Raw genomic sequence first — 17,255 nt, forward strand, 5'->3', positions numbered from 1 at the left:
TGTTAATTGCATATAAAATTCAATACATTTTCAATAGGCTTAACAAAAGGTTTGCAAATCTATATTTAACTGTTTATATTTAGGGATGGGACTTCTGTGGATGATACAAGTGTTACGTCTGTGTGTTTTTGGTGCTTTCTAAAAGTTAGTACTTCATACCTCAAATACTTACAAACAAAGGAAATACCAGAATTCGATCTGTGTGTGCATCATAGAAGAGGACAGTGAATTCATTTTTGCTTCTAAATGTATTTTGAATTTATCAGGATCAGCTCTTGAATAGAGAACCACACACACACTCTTAAATCCACTCCCACGGTGAATTTACAGATCACCAGTGAACCCACTATTTTGTTAGTTACTTTAACTCAAGTTACTTTAAATACATGTAGCAAAGGTTTAATTCCAAATATAGAGAGTACTAAACATCAAAACAAACAGAATAATCAGCGATGAGTTAAGCAGACGTTTCCTGCCTTGCCTCCATTTTAGCCACGTTGAGCGAGAGAGCAGGAGTTTGTGCAGCAGTTCTTCAGCATATACAAAGAATAATGACCCTTAAAGACTTGTTTCCCATTTAGAAGCTGCCATTATTCCATTTATTTGAAAATCTATTCCTACTACTTGAGCTTCGGATCCTTAAAGGAAGAGTGGGTTAAGGCTGACAACTACATTCTTCTGTCTGACTGTACAATAGTAATCAGGTCAGATGTAGAGTTATATATTGCACACATTTGGAAACAAAATATGCATTAATTCCCTGAGAGATGGAACATGATCCCTAAAGTTTAGAATAACTGTTGTAGGCTATGGTTTGGGCCACATCCCATTTTTCCTGGCTGTATCTTAATTGGCCCGTGGGGATAAATAAGGTCTTTCTGATTCTGATTCTGGCAAACTAGAAAAAGTATCCTGAACAATCCTGAAAGTAATCATTTGGCATCTTCTACCTTTACGTTTATTCTAATAACAAAAAGAGGGAAAGATTTTTTGGTCTTAGAGGAACTGGCTGTTCAAACAGAAGATGCTGAAGAGAATGATGACTGTGTTTATTTGTGAATGAGGGTAAATGAAGCTTTGAGTACTCAAGTAGAGTAAAAAAGTACTATGTAAGAATCAGTCCATTTACCCTTTATCCATCAGTTTCCTTCTGTTCACCCAATCCTGGAGTGCGGGCTTGCTGCAGCCTCTCCCAGCTATCACAGGCTGACAGGCCGGTACACCCTGACCAGGACTGCCACAGGGCAGGAAAACAAGGAACTCTAAGCACTTCTGGTACAGTCTGAATGACAAGTTGAGGTTGTGTAAAAACTTCTGATATTGCGACACTGCAGGTAAAAACACACAGTCAGTATCAGAGTCACTCCGTGTGAACTACCTCTTTGATGGCTTGCCACTTTAAGGTGTCTTCTTCACTGATGATGCTGTCAGCCAAGCTGATGAAGTGCTGGCTGAGCTCCTGTATGTTGTCCTGGCTGTAGTTAGTGTCATGGGTAAATGGCTGTGAGGGGACGTCTGCAGTTAGAGACAGAAGCTGTATGAGGGACATCATGTCTGCTGGCTGCAGTCCCTCGTCCCGGGTGTCCTCCAGGGCCTGGACAGAGACGTCAAGCAGGGCAGATGCCTGGGCCAGGCTGCTCAGCCCTGATGGCAGCATCAGCTAGGAGAGGACACAGCGACGCTGAGTTTTTAGTGTGATTAATATTTACTAATAACTTTCTGTGACATCAGGTTGAGTTCATGTGTTTTTATTGGTGTTTTCCTGTTGGAAAGTGGAAAAGGCCTGATAAAGAATAAGAAATCAAATTTAAAAAGTCTGGATACAGTCTGGACACAATTATTGTCACAATTATCATAAATAGCACAATAACAATATGATCACAATGTGTTTAGGAGGTGAAAAATAACAGTTGTGTTATTAGTCAGCGTCATCTCAGATTTATTTTTCATTTTAAAAAAATGCAGATTCATGTAGTTGGCAGGAGACACTAACTGCACAAAAGCATACAAAAAGAAAAAACAGTCTGATTTCCTAATGATAGCATGACCTGTATATCACTGACACACTATCAATATTTCGTTTTCATATGTTGCAGTTACCCCTCCGTGAATCGCTCCCTTATCGTGGTGGAGGGGTTTGTGGTAGCGTCTCCCTACCAGGGGAGACCAGACAAAGAGTCATTCAGACCCACTATGAGCAGAGATCAAGGGAATTGTCTGCCTGCCTGGGGTAGGGTTACCGGGGCCCTGTCCTGGAGCCAGGCCCGGGTAGGGTGTGTGTTTGGTAGCAAGCCATTAGTCCGGGTACAGCCTGAAAAAGGGACATGAGCCCACCCTCTTGTAGACCCACCACCCTCAGGGGGCGCATTAGGGGTTGGGTGCAATGTGTTCTGGGCCAGGGGAGGCTAGGGGCAGAGACCCTGGCGGACCGATCCTTGTCTACCAGAACTAGCAATTGTTACATGCAATGTCACCTCTCTGGTGTGGAAGGAGCCTGAGTTAGTGCAGTTGAAAGGTCCCAGCTAGATAAAGTCCACCTCAACCCACGGTGTGGGCTCTGGAACCAGTCTCCTGATACTTTTCAATGCAAAGTATGTTACTAGATTTAAATAAAGATATAAAAAATGCAGTGCAGTTATAAAACATATAAAACATGTAGAAGTGTACCTGGCTCTGGTTGGAGAGCTTCATCAGCTGGCTCATGAAAGCAGTGGGCTGAGAGCTCTGAGAGTCACTCATCTGCTTCATCTTCAGGTAACGCTCTGTGCCAAAAACAATATGACATGAATGTAGGTGATATATAGTAAGAGCAGCATGCACTGCTGCTCACAGATCATTACTCAGTCCTGGGCCTGCTGCAACCTCCGAGAGTACAACACTAAACCCAAATCAAAAGTGACCTCCCGTACTTAGAGCTCAGATAGTGTGATTTAGTTACAGGAGGCAAAGAACTGAGACTTTATTACTCAGTATTAATGCTCAGTCGAGGACTGTAACTCCAGCAACCCTGCTTGAAACCATTTTTTTTTTTTACCATAGATCAATTCTTTTGATCAACATTTAGAAGAAACTTGGGGGGGGGGGGGGGATACAGTGTAGGAAGTCAGTGTAGAAAACATGGAGGATCATTTTCATGGTCATCATGGTTTTGTTTTGTTTTTTGAAGGAGTACAGCATCAACTCCTCTAACAAAGCATCTTTACAGCTCATGTGTCAAAATGTTTCCAACACAGCTGAAAGTTGCATGCAAACAGGAAAGATGTGACCCTGACCTGATTTCAACGCTCAAATTTACAGTTTGTTCTGATGGCTTGAGCACATTTTTTGTAACTATTGGCTATTTTTGCAAAACTCTACACACAAATAAGAAAACTCTTCACCCAATCAGCAAAACATTGTAGTTTTCTTGTAAAAGTGAACAACCCTGCTTACAGTTTTTTCTGAATGCTTAAACCCTAACTGTGATTCCTGTAGCACAATCTCTAAAACTATTCAGACTTATAGCAAAACCACTCACTGAGTCTGCAAAACTAAAAGCACAAAAACTGCTTTGCACTCAGTTTGCCATTTTGTAACACACACTTTGCAAAACTGTAGGCACAATTCACTGCACAACACTCAATTACCAAATTTCCAACACACTCCTAGCAAAAGCATACACATGTATGGCTATCATTAACACTAATTTGCCAACTGTCTGGCACACTTTCACATGTGAAAACTTTTTTAGATAATTAGTTCACTTTGCAATCAGCCTAAGCACTATAATACAGGTAAGCTGTGTGTGCGGAGTACAATGGAGGCAGCAGAAAGAGTGAGAAGTAGAGGAGGCCGAGGAAGAGGACGTGGAGGTGAAGAAGTAGGATGAAGAGGACGACAAGGACAAGGAGGAGCAAGAGGAAGACGAGGAGGGGGGAGAGGAAGATGAGGAGGGGGGAGAGGAAGGGTAGGAAGAGTAAGAAATAGAATTGCTGATGACATCAGAGCTACAATAGTGGACCATGTAATCAACCGTGGAATGACCCTGAGGGTAGCTGGCCAACGGGTCCAGCCTAACTCGAGCCGCTACACTGTAGCAAGTACCATAAGGACATCTTGAAATGAGAATCGGTTAGTACAGTCACTTCGCACAAAGATCTGTAGCACTGCCATATGCCAATGAGAAACACAACAATACCATTGATGTAAAAATACTGAAATTGTTACTTTACAGAATTGCTAGACGAGCAGATGCTGGGGCAGAGGAAGCATGTTCACTGCAGACCAAGTAACCCATATAGTCATTATGGCGATTGCAAATAATCCTATACTTGGAAATAAACACTTGTGTTTGTTTTGATGTGTTTGAATAAACAGCAGTACTTGAAGTTTGGATCCCTCTATGCTTATGGATCTATGACAGAAGTATGAGCTCAAACTGACATAGCCTACCTTGTGCACAGAGAAAGCAAAAGCCAGATGTGTTTTGTATTCATACCATCAGTGTGCAGTTGGCGCATTGTGTGATTAGTAGATGATGGCTTGTGTGTACTGTTTGATACGGAAACACCATTTTTACGAAGGTGTGAAGAGTTAATCTAGCTGTGTTTGCTTTTGCAAGAGAACTACAATGTTTTGATTATTGGGTGACAGGTTTTCTTATTTGTGTGAAGAGTTTGGCAAAATTAGCCAATAGTTACAAAAAATGTGCTTACAGTTTTTTCCCGTTGCTTGAACACCATGAACCCATGCCTAGACTAAAGTAACACAAGTTGAAGCTTTTGTTACCATACCTCAAACACATGTACCCCTACCTTAAACAAAAGCGCTGCTTTGCACCCAAGTACCAATTATGCAACACACCTACTCCTTTATGCAACACACATGGTCCTGCATGCTACACTCCATTTCATACATAAGACACTTCGCTCACAAAATGAAATGTCAGGGTGCCATTTGGAAAACACATGTATCCAAAATACAAAACACATCGGGTAATTGCAACCACTCAAATACACACCTGAAGGCACTAACTTGCAAAACCAAACACCAATTAGCCAACTACAAAAAGCCCTCAGCGTAGCCATTTCAAGAACTTTGCAAGCATGGATGGAGGGAGAGCAAGAGGAAGAGGAAGAGGTAGAGGAGGAGGAGGAGGAGGAGGAGGAGGAGGAAGAGGAGGAGGCCGAAGAGGCCATGCACGGACCCATATTTCTGATGAAATAAGAGCAACTTTGGTGGACCATGTCATCAACCATGGCCTGACTATGAGGGAAGCTGGGCAGAGAGTCCACCCACATCTAAGCCGCTTCACAGTGGCATCTGTAATACAAACATTCCGACTAGAAAACAGGTCTGTCTTCACCTCCATACCTTCTGCTCTACTCAGATGGTTCCATAGCACTGTTCTACAGTATATCACATTACCATATCAAGTGTACGGGGTGCTAATGCTCCTTTTGCAGCCAAAGTGGCTGATTCCTTATATTGAAGTACAGTGTTGTACAGTGGATGACACAGTACATACAGTAAAGTACTGTAAGAAAAATAAGCAAACCGATGACAATATGTGGTTGTATTTCTCCAGAATGACCCGAAGACCTTCTGGGGGAGGACGGCAACGCCTGTTCACACAACAGCAGGAACTTGCTGTTGTGGACCTAGTGAGGGCAGACAATGCCATCCGTCTCCACCAGCTACGACGGAAAATACTTGCAGACAGGCAAGTGTTCAACAACATAGACAATGTGAGCATCACCACCATCAGACGCATCTTGGGTAAACTCAGCATCACCATGAAGCAGCTCTACAGAGTCCCATTCGAGAGGAACAGTGACGGGGTCAAAGGACTTCGAGCTGAATATGTACGGGTACGTGTAACTGTCCCTTACATTTACAATAGAGTATTGGTGAAGTCCAGCAGCAGCTGAATATGTACCATATCAGTACCACATGGATCTATTCTGAGAGCTACACAGGTACCTGTGTGATGGGGTGAGGGTGCTGTATGTGTAGCACTGTAGTACAGTGATATGTTCCCCTTTTTTTCAGAGAATCTTGGCCATGGATGGAGCTGCACAGCCTCATGAATACATTTTCATTGATGAAGCTGGATTCGACCTGAGCAAAACAAGACGACGGGGTCGTAATGTAATTGGCCAAAGGGCAATTGTGCACGTCCCAGGGCAGCGCGGGGGAAACATCACATTATGTGCCGCCATAAGCCTTCGAGGGCTTCTGCACCATCATGCAATACTAGGTCCATACAATAGCCAACACATACTCACATTTCTAGATGCTCTCCATGATATAGTTGTACAGAACAGACCAGATCAGCCCAGGTTTGTGGTGATATGGGATCATGTCAGTTTCCATCGGGCTGCTCTGGTCCAGGCCTGGTTCTCCAACCACAATCAATTTGAAGTGGTATACTTGCCCCCTTACTCACCATTTTTGAACCCTATAGAGGAATTTTTTTTCGGCTTGGAGATGGCGAGTATATGACCGCCAACCACATGCCCGCATGCCTCTTCTGCAGGCAATGGAACAGGCCTGCGGCGACATTCAGGTGACAGCAATCCATGGATGGTTTTGACATGGAAGAGGATATTTTCCCCGGTGCCTAGCGGGAGAGGACATTGCTTGCGATGTTGATGAGGTCCTGTGGCCAGACCCCAACAGACGGCGGGATCCATGAGCCCACTTATGCACAATTGTCATGGTTTTTTGTGTTTACAGTATAGTGTTTTTTCTATTGCAGTATTACAGTTTTTCTCGATTGCTTAAACACTATAACCAGGCCTCTAAACTAAAATTTCAAAACCGTAACGCTACTGTTCAAAAAGCTCACCCATTTCCCTGAACTATAAACACTATTCCCTGCTTTGACACATGACTCAAATTTGGTGAACTGTTACTGCAAAACTCTACACACAAATCCCTACATTTTACAGTGCTTACACCATGTAGTCATTTAGAAAGCACTAGCATGCAATAATGTTAACTTAAGTCAGCATAGCTTGAGCTCAATTAGCACACAATTAATCAGGTGGAAACACTAGGAGTCAAAATTTAGCACACACCAATCAGAACCTGCGATAGATAGATAAAAGGGCCAAAGTCAGCTCATTCAGGTTTGAAACAATGGATCCAAAGAGATGCAAAGGAAGAGGACGTGGTGGAGAAAGAGGACGTGGTGAAGGAGGTGGAGAACGACGGCGACAAGGAAGGGGAAGAGCAAGGGCAAGAAGACAGTCAGTCTCGGATGAAATTCGAGCCACTTTAGTTCACCATGTCCTTGTCCATGGGATGACTATGAGGGAGGCTGGGCAACGAGTACAACCAAATTTGAGTCGCTTCACTGTTGCCTCCATCATCAGAACCTTCAGGGAGGAAAACAGGTAGGTGTACTTGCAGTAAGACTGCTTTGTACAGTAACGTTTAAGTTACTGAACTTATGTGTCTTGAGTTTCAGTATGTTTCCATTATTTGCCTGTAAAATGAATGTGTGACAGTTACAGTAATGAGTGCTTCTATTTTTGTAGGACACAGAGACGACCACCTGGTGGAGGCAGGTTAAGGCTTTTGTCGGAGGAGCAAGAGAGGGAACTTGTAAACATGGTAATTGCAAATAATGTAATCCGCCTGCAAGAGATTCAAAGGAGAGTGATTGAGGATGATCATCTTTTTCGAGGCATAAATGCCATCAGCCTCTCCACAATTGACCGAAAGAATCAATTCCGGATGAAACAGGCATACCGAGTCCCTTTCGAACGAAACTCTGACAGAGTGAAAAACCAACGTGTGGAATATGTTCAGGTATGAGTTTTGATACTGTATAAAGTATTGTGTACCATCACAGCATGGCAGTTTATGCTGCCATTTCAGCACTCTTGAACTGTGGTTCAGGGTACCGATTGACTCTACTGTGTTATGTGTTTTGCAGAGAATCTTTGAGATTGAAGGACGGCCTGTTCCCCATGAAATAATCTTTGTGGATGAGGCAGGTTTTAACCTGACCAAAAGAAGGAAAAGGGGGAGGAACATAATTGGCCATCGGGCTATTGTAAATGTCCCTGGTCAGCGTGGGGGGAATGTCACTATGTGCGCAGCCATCAGCCAACGAGGGGTACTCCACCGCCATGGCGTACTAGGACCCTATAACACTATGCTTCTCCTTGCTTTTCTTGATGGTTTAAGACAACATATGTTCCAGCTGGACTACAGGGAACCAGCACAGCCAGAGCAGCCTCACTACGTTGTTGTGTGGGATAACGTCAGCTTCCATCGCGCTGCTCTGGTTCGTGACTGGTTTACCAATAACCCAAGGTTTTCTAATATCTTTCTGCCTGCATACTCTCCCTTTCTAAACCCGATAGAGGAGTTATTTTCGGCATGGCGGTGGAAAGTGTATGGCCGAGAACCTTATGTCTGTGTTCACCTCCTTCAGGCCATGGAAGAGGCCTGCCTAGACATATCAGTAGATGCATGCCAGGGGTGGATCAGGCATGCAAGAGGATTTTACCCCCGCTGCCTGGCTGGGGCCAATATAGCCTGTGATGTGGATGAGATTCTCTGGCCTGACCCAGACCAAAGACAAGATGCTGAGGTGGGATAATGTTTCTGGTGTGTGTTGTACTGTATAGTACATGAATGACAATGTGCCACTGTACATACATTGGTTGCGTCTTTTGTGTTTATCATGTGACAAGGGTTTTGAAGGGGAGAACCATAAGCAACCTATTTGTTTTGGAACTATTGTTTTGAATTAATTGTACCAGTGTGCAAAACTCTGTTGTAGTGTGTGTGTTTTTGAGGGCTTGTGTTTGATGTCTGAGGGCAAAGTTTGGTTTTTCAGCAGGAGTGAATAGTTTTGGGTGTAGAGCTTCATTTTGACCTGGAAATAGGATGTTTGGGAAATTGAGTGAGATGTTATGGATTTGTGTTTACTGTTGTGAGGATATGAGGCGTAGTTTCAAGAAATGTGTTTTAGCAATCAAGAAAAACTGTATTGTGTTGTTGTTGTTGTTGTTGTTGTTTTGCTTTATCTGAATTCATGGTACTGCAATGTACAATATTGAGTAGGTCTATTTGCTTTTTTGGTTGTTTGAAAATGTGTCTCCTGTAAATGTGCCTTCTGAATAAACAATGGAAATCAAAGACTGCAGTGTTTTATATAAAGAAGACTAGTGTGTTCCCCCTGCTCTGTAAGTGTTTGCATATGATGCAAGTATGTGTCATTTTGTCAACAGAGTTACATTTTGACAAAGGAATGTCAGGTTTTGACAGCAGAGTTTAGGTTTTGGGAGTAGAGTTTCAATTTGGTGCAGATGTGAATGGTATATTTCCCAGTGTTGTGTCATGTGTACTTGTGTGTACAGTTTTGGCACAGAGAGCGGAGTTTTGCAAAATGTGTTCAAGCAGTGGGCAAAAACTGTAAGCAATCAGAAAAAACTGTAACTCTCCACACCTTTGTAAAAATGGTATTTTCGTATCCAACAGTTAACACAAGCCATCACATTAATAAGCACACAATGCACCAACTGCACACTGATGGTATGAATAAAAAACACATCTGGCTTTTGCTTTCTCTGTGCACAATAGGCCATGTCAGTTGGAGCTCATACTTTTGTCATAGATCCATAAGCATAGAGGGATCCAAACTTCAAGTACTGCTGTTTATTCACACACATCAAAACAAACACAAGTGTTTATTTCCAAGTATAGGATTATTTGCAATCTGGTCTGCAGTGAACATGCTTCCTCTGCCCCAGCATCTGCTCGTCTAGCAACTCTGTAAAGTAACAATTTCAATATTTTTACATCTATGGTATTGTTGTGTTTCTCATTAGCATACGGCAGTGCTACAAATCTTAGTGCAAAGTGACTGTACTCACCGACTCTCATTTCAAAATGTCCTTATGGTACTTGCTCCAGTGTAGCGGCTCGAGTTAGGCTGGACCCGTTGGCCAGCTACCCTCAGGGTCATTCCACGGTTGATGACATGGTCCACTATTGTAGCTCTGATGTCATCAGCAATTCTATTTCTTACTCTTCTTACCCTTCCTCTCCCCCCTCCTCGTCCTCTTCCCCCCTCCTCGTCCTCCTCTTGCTCCTCCTTGTCCTTGTCGTCCTCTTCGTCCTACTTCTTCACCTCCACGTCCTCTTCCTCGGCCTCCTCTACTTCTCACTCTTCCTGCTCCCTCCATTGTACTCCGCACACACAGCTTACCTGTATTATAGTGCTTAGGCTGATTGCAAAGTGAACTAATTATCTAAAACAGTTTCCACATGTGGCAGTGTGCCAGACAGTTGGCAAAATACTGTAAATAATGGCCGTAAATGTGTACAGTTTTGCTAGGAGTGTGTTGATCATTTGGGAATCGAGTGTAAAGCAGTGAGTTGTGTTTACAGTTCTGCAAAGAGAGTGCTGTGCAGTGGATTGTAGCTACAGGTTTGCAAAGTGTGTGTTACAAAATGGCAAACTGAGTGCAAAGCAGTGTTTGTGCTTTTAGTTTTGCACACTCAGTCAGTGGTTTTGCTACAAATATTAATAGTTTTAGAAATTGTGCTGTAAGAATCACAGTTAGGGTTTAAGCATTCAGAAAAAACTGTAAATGGCTTAAACTGGTGGAAGGTTAAATAAGTCACATCATGTACCAGACCTCTGCAGCGTACAGCCTGTGAGGCTCACCTCTGCTGCTCCTGCAGATGAAAGGCAGGAGATCCAGGCAGTCCGTCAGACCCAACTGTGGAAGCTCAGCTGACCAGCCCTGCAATGTTCTGCAGCCCTGTAGCTCCACCTGCTGGTGCACTGCTGCAAACACGTACCAATGGTCACACAAGACAAGAGTTAGTATGAAAAAAATATCTGAAGCCTTGTTAGGTGAGAATTAATGGACAGGGTATGACATTTGATTAAAGCAGAAAACTGAATAATGGTTTTAAATTATATCAAATTGCATCTGGGTAATGTGCAAACACAAATGAAACCTATCTTAGTGCTGATAAGAAAAAAAACTGCTCAGATCTAGTAAGAGGAAATATGGGGGAGTAGTCAACACTGCTAGGAGCTGTTCCTTCCCAAGCCGCCCCCCCACACACTGACTGAGCTCTGGGAATCCCCTGCAGTCATCCAGCCCTCCCTGCACACTTTCTTTCTGCTCGTTCTGGAAGCATCCCAGACTTTTCCTGTATAAATTTAATTCTTTGGTTTTATACTAAAGTAAGAATGTGACAGAAAGGCTTTTCTGTGATGCTTTGTGTAAGAACACATGAAAGAGTTATAAAGATTTTCTTTTTTGTGTAGACAGTACAGTTAGAATCAGTTCCTCCATAGTTAGAATAACAGGATGTAATTCTTTTTCATAGTTTAATTTTACTGGTGACTATACATCAGTGAAATTTTAACTGTTTACTGTTATTTTACACAAGTATTTTTTGTCGCATTCTTAAAAAAGTAACTATTTCAGCCCCTTGACTGTTTTATCCAATGACTACCTTTTACATGGGTTACTGTCAGCTCAACTGTTTATTTGTTCTTGTAAGCTAGGCTGTCAGCCTGGTGGCCAAACCAGGTTGACTTTTGTTGTGAATTGCCACTAAGTAGATCAAACTGAATGAAGTGGATTCAGCTTTATTTCTGTGTTACACGTGGCCAGCTTAACCTTTACATAATTACTTTTTAGTCATTATTTTAGCTTTTGCAGTTCTTTAATAAAATGCACAGATTACGTTTAGCTGTCCTATTAACCTTAAATTTACTTACTCATCACAGCTGTTTAGCTGTTACAATTATTTAACATTTTTAACTATTTATTCATAATTTATTTGTCTTTCAGTTGCTTGTATGTTATTCTGTTTTAGCTGTGACATTTTGTTTATCTGTTACTTCTAACTAACCTACAATAATTTTAAATATTTACCAGTTTTAGATCAAATCTTTATAGTTTACTGGATAGTTTGCGCTACCTGGGACTATTTTATATTTCATTTTTTATTTTTTTAGTTGTCATTCATTTTTAAATTTGAACACTGTCTAATTATTACACTTCTCTGCTAGCTTTCAAGGCAGTTTGACTTTAACCGTCTGACATTGTGCATATTTTTAAAAAATCTACTTTACTTTGTATTTCTCCTTCATAAAGTAGAGCAAAAATCATCAAAGCAAGGTTGACAAGGCCAACAAAGTATACCAACATACAACAGCTCTTATTAGCAGAGAATAAATTTAAGTTATAGATTTTAAAAGGAGTCATCTTACCCGGGCAAAACAATCGGGCCTGCACCTCTTTGACCACAGGGTGGCTACTAAGGAGCTCAAGGTTCCAACTGAAAAGCAGGTCCTGGGTGACTGGTGAACATTCATTTAGCAGACGGACATGGTGTGATTCCAAAGACATGTTCCAGACATTTAGGTCAGTTATATTTCCAAAGAAAGGCTCTGTAAAATTCCCGCCAAAAGAGTCTTGGTCCTGCCCCAGGATCAGAATCCCATCACCGTAGATATCCCTGGAAGTGTCTGTGTCTGAGCCTGTGTCTTTCCTGTCTCCGTCCACATAGGTAGCCCAGTGGCCACCACTCTGCTGCCATGTGACACAGATTTGATGCCACGCACCATCATTTGGGAAGGATGCCTTGTATGGTAGGTGCTTCCCATGGATGATGAGCGCCAGCAAAATGCGACCCTGCATGTCTGCTTGGCCTCGCAGCTGGAACTCATTGGTAAAGACAGGTGCAGCGTAGGAAAATATGGTCGACACCTCACTCCACCATGGGTCCCACTGAACTCGAACACAAACACTGACAGATGAGAGGGCTGGGAAGGACTTGTTGACGTGTGCAAAGCCGTCACGCGACTCCTTTGGAAACTTTAGAGCTGAGAACTGCAAATCTGAAAGATGAGACCAAAAAGGTGTTTCACGTAAAACAAAACAAAACAAAAATCTGCAGCTTAAAACTGCGTTTTCACTCACACTGCTGGGAGAGCGCCACAGGCTTGGAGGCTACTCTGCTGGAATCCCTGACCCAGACGGAGGAATGAAGTCCAGCCTGCCGAAGCAGCTCCAGAACTTCCTTCTGGTCTGAGGTGATGAGAGAGCTAAACCGCCCTCTGCAGAAGCTGTCGGCCCTAGAGAAGGACAGCGAGTCATTGACCAGCTGGAAAGCCCAGTGTGGTGTCAGATACACCAGTGTTTCTCCTAGAAAGTCAGACATATACATGAAGTTTCATTAAACATGGATAATATAGAGATTTTATTTAGCCTTTAGTGGAGAAGCCAGAATTCTCACCATTTGAGCCCTCTACTCTTTCTGGCACGGCATGTGTCGGCTCACTTTCACATCCCACCTACAGGACAAAGGAAACCAGTTCACCAAAATACCAAATTAAAATAATTTGGATTTCCATGTTTTAAATGTTTGTTTGGGGTTTTTGTTTTTACATAAAAAAGGTAACAACAATGAAAAAATCACACATCAAATAATTTGTATCAATTTAAATCATTATGGAAAAATGAGAAGGTTATTACCTCAAACAGGAAGAGTATGAGTCCAGTAAGCAGGGTTCCCATCATCTCTAAGCCAGTGTAGCGTTCTGCTGTAATAAACCATTCAGGTCACCAGTGCAATTATGAATTATATTTCTGCTAAATCTAGATAAACGCCACTGATTATGAGCATTTAAGCCATAAACATTTCAGATGCTGCTGTGAGCAGTGCATGACAGTGCTGGTGGCAAGCATGTGTCACTCTTCCACAGCTGGTTCGCAAATATTCAATTTTTTCCCAGTTTATGGGAGATGTTAAATCCCTTCTTTCCTCCAACCAGTACAAAAAGTAGTGTGAGGTAATATGGGAACAAGATCCAGCTACACCGGATAATGGAACCCAAATCCAGACGAGTACCGCTAATACCTCAACCACAGTGTTCGATATACCCTGCAGTGCAGTCTGATCTCCTGACTGGGAGAGAGCTGGCGATCCCAGTGCATCTGTCCAACAATCCCAGTCTGTCCTGCCTCCTCTTTGCGACAGACTCAAACTCCTCCCTCTCCTTCTGCCCTCCACCCTGAAACCATCGGGCTTTGTCATGCAAATAGAGCCATTTTTAAAAGAAGCCTATTTACGTAAGCAGTGTCAAGCATTTGCCAGAGAGAGTTCAGCAGCAGCAGCAGGGTGGCAGACATTTTTACTGTATGGGCCTTATTTATGTTTACTACAGAACACTTTGTGTTAAGTGGGGCATCTGTTTCATTATTGTACTTCAAAGTTAGTAAAACATTAGTGCTACTCATGTAATCCACCCACAAAGTTTGTCTTTGTAGACAGATTTCATCAGGTGGCTTCGTGCATCATGTCAGCGAGCTTTTACAAGCATCAAGCATCTCCTCACCTTCACAGTACACTTCCTGCATCAAACAGGCATCTTCTGCTCTGAGGTTTATCCAGTGGCATTGCACTGACTATGTGTCAACAGCAAAAAGGAAGGGCAAGAAACATACACTGCATTTTACAGGTTGTAAGCAAACCACTGGTTAAACTGGAACTTATATAGCACTTTTCTAGTCTTCTTGGCTGCTCAAAGCATATTAAACTACAAGTCACATTCACCCATTCACATTGTGTACTCTTCAAACACTACATTTACTGTACCTGTACAATTAACCTGACACACATGGACTGTTGGAGGCAGCCAGAAGAAAACCAAATGAGTTATTTCTATTGTGTCATCCTGCGAGGTGGTGCTTGTGTAACAAAGGCTGCTAAAATCACTAACCAACAACAAGAAATCCAGCCAGCAGTCGTACATTACAACGACTTTATGTCTGACAGTTTTAAGTACATGGCGTAGTAAAAGTATTTTCCAAAGACTGCGATTATTGTCTTATTCTGCAGTAGTACTGATACTGCAGTAGTACTGTGCTAAAGCTATTTCCTCCAGTCAGACGCACAGTTGAGGTGAGGTTCTCAAAGATGCAGAAAGTCTGGTTACTCCTGTGTTCATGTGCCTTCCCCTCACAAGAACCTGTAATTCAGTTTGCTAATGCCAAAAAATATCTTTTCATCTAATAGAGTCAACAGCAAGTTCAGTCAGAACACACTTCATAATTTTTTTTAACTGATTTACATGACACTGAGTGAAATAAGTATTTTATCCCTGAGCCAGAATTGTCAAGTAGGGCAGTCGTCTACAGCAACTGGTTGGGCTGAGGCGAGGAAGACCAGTGTTGGTCAAGTTACTTGAAAAAAGTAATCAGTAACTAATTACAGATTACTTCCCCCCAAAAGTAATCCCGTTACTTTACTGATTACTTATTTTCAAAAGTAATTAATTACTTAGTTACTTAGTTACTTTTTAAAAACACGATTTACAACCTGAAGAGGTGATAAAGCGATAGATCTTTCAGCCCAATTCTACTTTTTCTGCATAATCCATCATACAAAATGTAATCAAATGGAAAAGTCTCTTTTTAAAACTTGTTTTATTAGTTTTAATCTTTTAACTTTATGCATCAAGCAAAAATTTAATTATCTGCAACATTCTCTGACTGGAAGAAATTAGTTTAACATTTAAACCTATTTTCTGCACATAAAATGTTTGGTTTTTTTCGTGTTTACACTCAGTCTTTCAAATAGATGCAAGTAAAACACAGCAGAAAATAAATAAAGTCAAAGACTCAGCGGTCCTGTTGCTCTATTTTCACCTGTAAAGCAGGAGTGGGGCAGGCAGAGGTTTACCCTGGTGCAGGTGTACAGCGGTCAGTGGAAGAATCCGTGAGTTTCTCTGTGAGTTTCCCATTACGTCGTAGCTACTCGGTGCTTGTTGGAAGTTTAGGGGTTTTTTCGCTGTAAAAAGAAGTTTTCTTCCCACGCACAATGGACACTAATGTTTTTGTCACTTTGTATGGAATCAAACTCAAAGTAAGGTCAGTACTTCCACGCTTTAAACGCTGCACGCTCATACTCTCTCTGCACTCGATATATGATCCATTGTTGATCTGCACACAGCTGTTGTCACGAACGTCGCACTCGCTTACGTCACTGTCATGAGACATTCTCGCAAAAAATCACGGTTTTAGTAACGCAGCGTTCCTACGGGAAAGTAACAGTAATCTAATTACCGTTTTTGCGATAGTAATCCCTTACTTTACTCGTTACCTGTAACGCGTTACTGCCCATCTCTGAGGAAGACAGAAAAAAAGACAGGCTGTGGAAGACAGCCAGAGATTACTAACAGCTAATGATTAAATGCAGAAAGCACATAGAGAAATGAAAAAGGTGTCGAAGAATTTTACTATTCTAGGCAAGACTGTAGATCTGCACAAGGCTGGAATGATTATTAAATTAGGCAAGGGGCCAGTTGCATTAAGAGACTTGACTGGGCAATACAATGTCAGTAATGAAAATAAATGACTGGACTGCTGTCAACGCTTATAGGGCTGATGCACAATGGCCCTTCAATTGACTTATTAACCCAAAATCCTGTCAGCTCACCAGGCTAATGCCCAGTATGATTCAGTAAAAGGACTAGCTGTTATAGTCCCTGATGATGCATTGCTTTAAATGGAGAGAATCTTGAGGGATGGCTGTTATGAGGAAAGGCAGCCCAGAAACTTTACCAGCAGCACATACCGACAACAAAGGAGCAGCTAAAGTCCGGTCAAAAATTTGTGGAGGGAGCTGAAGTTTTGAGATGCCAAGTGGCAGCCAAGAAACCGAAATGATGTAGACGGTGTTTGTAAAGAGGAATCGGCTGGAATACCTCCTGAGACAAATCAAATTCACATTTTATTTGTCACATACACAGTCATGCACAGTACGATATGCAGTGAAATGCTTAGACAACTGCTCGTGACCTAAAGAAAAAAAAGAAAAGGCTATGATTAAGATAGGAAATAAATATGAAAAATTAAAAAGGGTCAATTTAACAAGGAAGGAATAAAACAAAATATAAAAATTAAAGTTAAAAATGAAATAACTGTACAAAAAAATACACAATACACAGTATAGAACTATATAAGAATGTATGACGAAATATAAATATATATATACACAATAACAGCAGCTGTACAAGTATTAACTGGAAATGAAGAATATAGTGACCAGTGTTGTGCAATCCACATTATGTCTTGTGCAGTGCAAATATGCTTAAAGTGATGAAGTGAAACAATGTCCAGAAAGTCCAGTGTGTGTGTAAGAACTGTATGTGTGGGTCAGTACTGTGTGGTGGTGTGATTGAGAGACCGTATCGCCTGCAGGAAGAAGCTCCTCCTCAG

At 41.9% G+C, this 17,255-nt stretch overlaps 1 protein-coding gene across 1 annotated transcript; it reads right to left on the reverse strand.

Annotated features, from left to right (window-relative positions):
• Positions 1 to 1,360: 1,360 nt before the first annotated feature.
• On the reverse strand, positions 1,361 to 13,946 carry LOC143421398 (adhesion G protein-coupled receptor D2-like). Its single transcript, XM_076890504.1, has 7 exons — positions 13,509 to 13,946; positions 13,270 to 13,327; positions 12,954 to 13,178; positions 12,242 to 12,871; positions 10,673 to 10,795; positions 2,668 to 2,762; positions 1,361 to 1,660 (listed from the first exon to the last, which is right to left on the reverse strand). The coding sequence occupies exons 1-7, from the start codon at positions 13,551 to 13,553 to the stop codon at positions 1,361 to 1,363; spliced, it is 1,476 nt and encodes a 491-aa protein (XP_076746619.1). The 5' UTR covers positions 13,554 to 13,946.
• Between the last annotated feature and the right edge of the window lie 3,309 nt (positions 13,947 to 17,255).

Source organism: Maylandia zebra, linkage group LG12 (assembly GCF_041146795.1).
Source record: "Maylandia zebra isolate NMK-2024a linkage group LG12, Mzebra_GT3a, whole genome shotgun sequence".
Taxonomy (NCBI): Eukaryota; Metazoa; Chordata; class Actinopteri; order Cichliformes; family Cichlidae; genus Maylandia; species Maylandia zebra.

What these genes read in the sequence shown, in the direction of transcription:
- LOC143421398 (XM_076890504.1), bottom strand. Translation starts at nt 13,553, where the DNA reads ATGATGGGAACCCTGCTTACTGGACTCATACTCTTCCTGTTTGAG. An exon ending in TGTGGCGCTCTCCCAGCAGT is followed by an intron (nt 12,872 to 12,953) that starts GTGAGTGAAAAC and finishes CTCATCTTTCAG; the next exon opens with ATTTGCAGTTCTCAGCTCTA. An exon ending in CATCTGCAGGAGCAGCAGAG is followed by an intron (nt 2,763 to 10,672) that starts GTGAGCCTCACA and finishes TTTTTGGCACAG; the next exon opens with AGCGTTACCTGAAGATGAAG.